Source organism: Physeter macrocephalus, chromosome 12 (assembly GCF_002837175.3).
Source record: "Physeter macrocephalus isolate SW-GA chromosome 12, ASM283717v5, whole genome shotgun sequence".
NCBI classification, from domain to species: domain Eukaryota; kingdom Metazoa; phylum Chordata; class Mammalia; order Artiodactyla; family Physeteridae; genus Physeter; species Physeter macrocephalus.
In genome coordinates, this window is record NC_041225.1 from 10555783 (window position 1) to 10558746 (window position 2964).

At 53.2% G+C, this 2964-nt stretch overlaps 1 protein-coding gene across 3 annotated transcripts in view; it reads left to right on the forward strand.

The window, feature by feature from the left end:
• The window catches only part of ATOH8 (atonal bHLH transcription factor 8), a 35613-nt gene extending 32855 nt beyond the window's left edge, over positions 1–2758 (forward strand). For 2 of the 3 annotated variants that reach the window (XM_055088886.1, XM_007104775.4), the window contains one exon: positions 1735–2758. In XM_055088886.1, coding sequence (XP_054944861.1) covers positions 1735–1808 — 74 coding nt within the window. In that variant the 3' untranslated portion in view covers positions 1809–2758. The remainder of the gene's footprint in view (positions 1–1734) is intronic. The other variant, XM_028497023.2, reaches the window with a different exon arrangement.
• The last annotated feature ends 206 nt before the right edge of the window (positions 2759–2964 follow it).

A 2964-nucleotide genomic window follows, 5' to 3' on the forward strand; every position in this document is an offset into this window, starting at 1 on the left:
AGTGGCGGGGAGCAATGGGGAGCAATGGGGAGCTGCGGGGAGCGGCGGGGAGCGCTGGGGAGAGGCGGGGAGCGGCGGGGAGCGGTGGGGAGAGGTGGGGAGCGGTGGGGAGTGGTGGGGAGCTCTGGGGAGCAGCAGATGAAGCTTCCCTCGCTTGCCGCTCACCTCCTGCTGTGCAGCCCGGTTCCTAACAGGGGGTTCCTGGGCGTTGGGGACCCCTGGTGTAGGGAGAAGGAGGTAAGGATGCCATTCCTGTGGGGGGACAGGGCTGACTTTGATATCCCTCAGAGGTGTGACCCGCGGGACTGTGGTATCAGGACCAGGGGTCCCTGAGCTTCCTCTACAGCCCCGCCCATCCCCCAAACCAACAAAATCAGCAGTGGCTCTGAAATGCAGCAAGGTAGGGGTGGGGAGTAAGGGGACAATGTGGGCTCTGGCAGCAGCCAGTCCTGGGTCCAGATGCTGGCTCCATCACTTACTGAACCTTTCAAGAGTCAGTCCCTACCTGGGTCATACGAGTCCCTCACGAGTCCCTCCCTGGGCAGCTGCGAGGATCGAGTAAGAGGAGGTGCCATGGGTGCCGGCACCTGGTACAGGTCGGCCTTCTGGAGTCAGGGCCAGTAGGGGCTATTTCTGACCATTGGTTGTTTTTTGTTTGTTTGTTTTTTGGCTTAAAAAAATTATTTAATTTTTATTTTTGGCTGCGTTGGGTCTTTGTTGCTGTGCACGGGCTTTCTCTAGTTGTGGCGAGCAGGGGCTACTCTTCATTGCGGTGCGTGGGCTTCTCGTTGTGGTGGCTTCTCTTGCTGTGGACCTTCTGGAGTCAGGGCCAGTAGGGGCTATTTCTGACCATTGGTTGTTTTTTGTTTGTTTGTTTTTTGGCTTAAAAAAATTATTTAATTTTTATTTTTGGCTGCGTTGGGTCTTTGTTGCTGTGCACGGGCTTTCTCTAGTTGTGGCGAGCAGGGGCTACTCTTCATTGCGGTGCGTGGGCTACTCGTTGCGGTGGCTTCTCTTGCTGTGGATTCTCATTGCAGTGGCTTCTCTTGTTGCGGAGCACGGGCTCTAGGCACATGGGCTTCAGTAGCTGTGGCTCACGGGCTTAGTTGCTCCGCGGCATGTGGGATCTTCCGGGACCAGGGCACGAACCCATGTCCTCTAGCGTTGGCAGGCGGATCCGTAACCACTGCACCACCAGGGAAGCCCTTCTTTTTGTTTGTTTGCTTGTTTATTGAGCTATAGTTGGTTTACAATATTATATTAGATTCAGTTATATAATATAGGGATTCAAAATTTTTATAGATTATATTCCATTTAAAAGTTAGTATAAAATATTGTTTATAATCCCTGTGCTATACAATATATCCTTTTAGCTTATTTATTTTATTTTATTAAAAAAAACATTTATTTATTTATTTATTTGGCTGTGCCGCGTCTTAGCTGCTGTTTCTTTATTTTTTTAGTTTATTTTTTTATATTGGGGTATATCTGATTTACAATGTTGTGTTAGTTTCAGGTATACAGCAAAGTGATTCAGTTTTATATATAGATATATACAGATATCTATTCTTTTTCAGATTCTTTTCCCATACAGGTTATGACAGAGTATTGAGTAGAGTTCCTGGTGCTCTACAGTAGGTCCTTGTTGATTATCTATTTTAGATATACTAGTGCGTATATGTTAATCCCAACCTCCTAATTTATCCCTCTCCTCCCATTGGTTGTTTCTTTCAGGAGTGACTGGCCATGGGCTCGTCCAAGGACGCTGCTGTGGGCCCTCTTTCCAGTCAAGCTTGAGGAGAAGGTGAGCTCGCCAAGTCCAGCCTTGTCGTCCTCTCTAAGTTGCCACCGGATGCTCAGACCATCACCTCTCAGGACAGGAGCTTGCCTGCCCCCCTCTCGCCCTCCCCCCCGCCCCACCCAACCACTCCACAGTGACTTTGCACTTTGCTCTCTGCCTGGTGGGACGGGGAGAGCAAAGCCTTCCCCTTGCCCGGGCCTGAGGCCCACCGTCTGGCTGCAGAAATTCATTGCCAAAGATTCGACAGAGACACTGAACAAAATGGGGTGAGAAGACCCCATAGTGAAAAGCCACACGGTTGCTCTGTGATGTTTGCTCCCCCTGTTGCCCGGGTCCCATCTCACGCCAAAGACGAGTCAGCAGTTCCGTGAGGAACTCGTGGAAAGGATGGACGTTTGGTGACTGCTGGAAGCGCTTGACCCTCTGACCCGGAACTCCCTTTCCACAGCTGGGCCCCGAGCTGGCTGGACGCAGATAAGCCTTCTAGGGGCTGTGATAGGGAGGCTGGGGGGGCGCCTGTGGGGAGTGAGATCTGAGATCCGGCCCCCCTCTCCTTCCCGCTGGCTGCCCAGGCCTCTGACCCTGATTTTCCCATGTTCCCTGGGCCCAGGCTCCTTCTTGGGCGCTAAGCATCATGAGAAGTGAATGGGAGGGTGCGGGGCAATACTGACCCCCCATACCTCACCCCAGGCACTTGCCCCAAGGTGACCCCCAGCCGGTCCAGCCAGTCACTCCTTGCCAGGGGCCCGCCCTCCTGACTGGGCACACAAGATGGCGCCCTGCCTGGGGGCCGGCGGTCTGTGATGGTTGTGCAGGGGGGCAGAGGGGAGGAAGGGACCAGGGGAATGGGCCAGTATGTGGGGAGGCGGGCACTCACAAGGCCAAAGCTGTTCACATCTGTGCTCAACCATCTGCTTCAAATTGAAGTAAAAGCCCCAACATGTAAAGAAAACACTTGCTTGTGTTGATGGACTCTGTGGGTGACCAGGACTTTGGCCGGTCAGTTGGAGAGGGTTGTGGGGGGAGGGAGAGGTTGAGAACCCTTCAGGAAGCGAGCAGTGTGTGTGGTGTGTGTGTGTGTGTGTGTGTGTGTGTGTGTGTGTGTAAGGGGGTGGGGCCCTCGCCATGGCCTCGGCCTGGACTAGTGACCAGGAGGCCAGGTC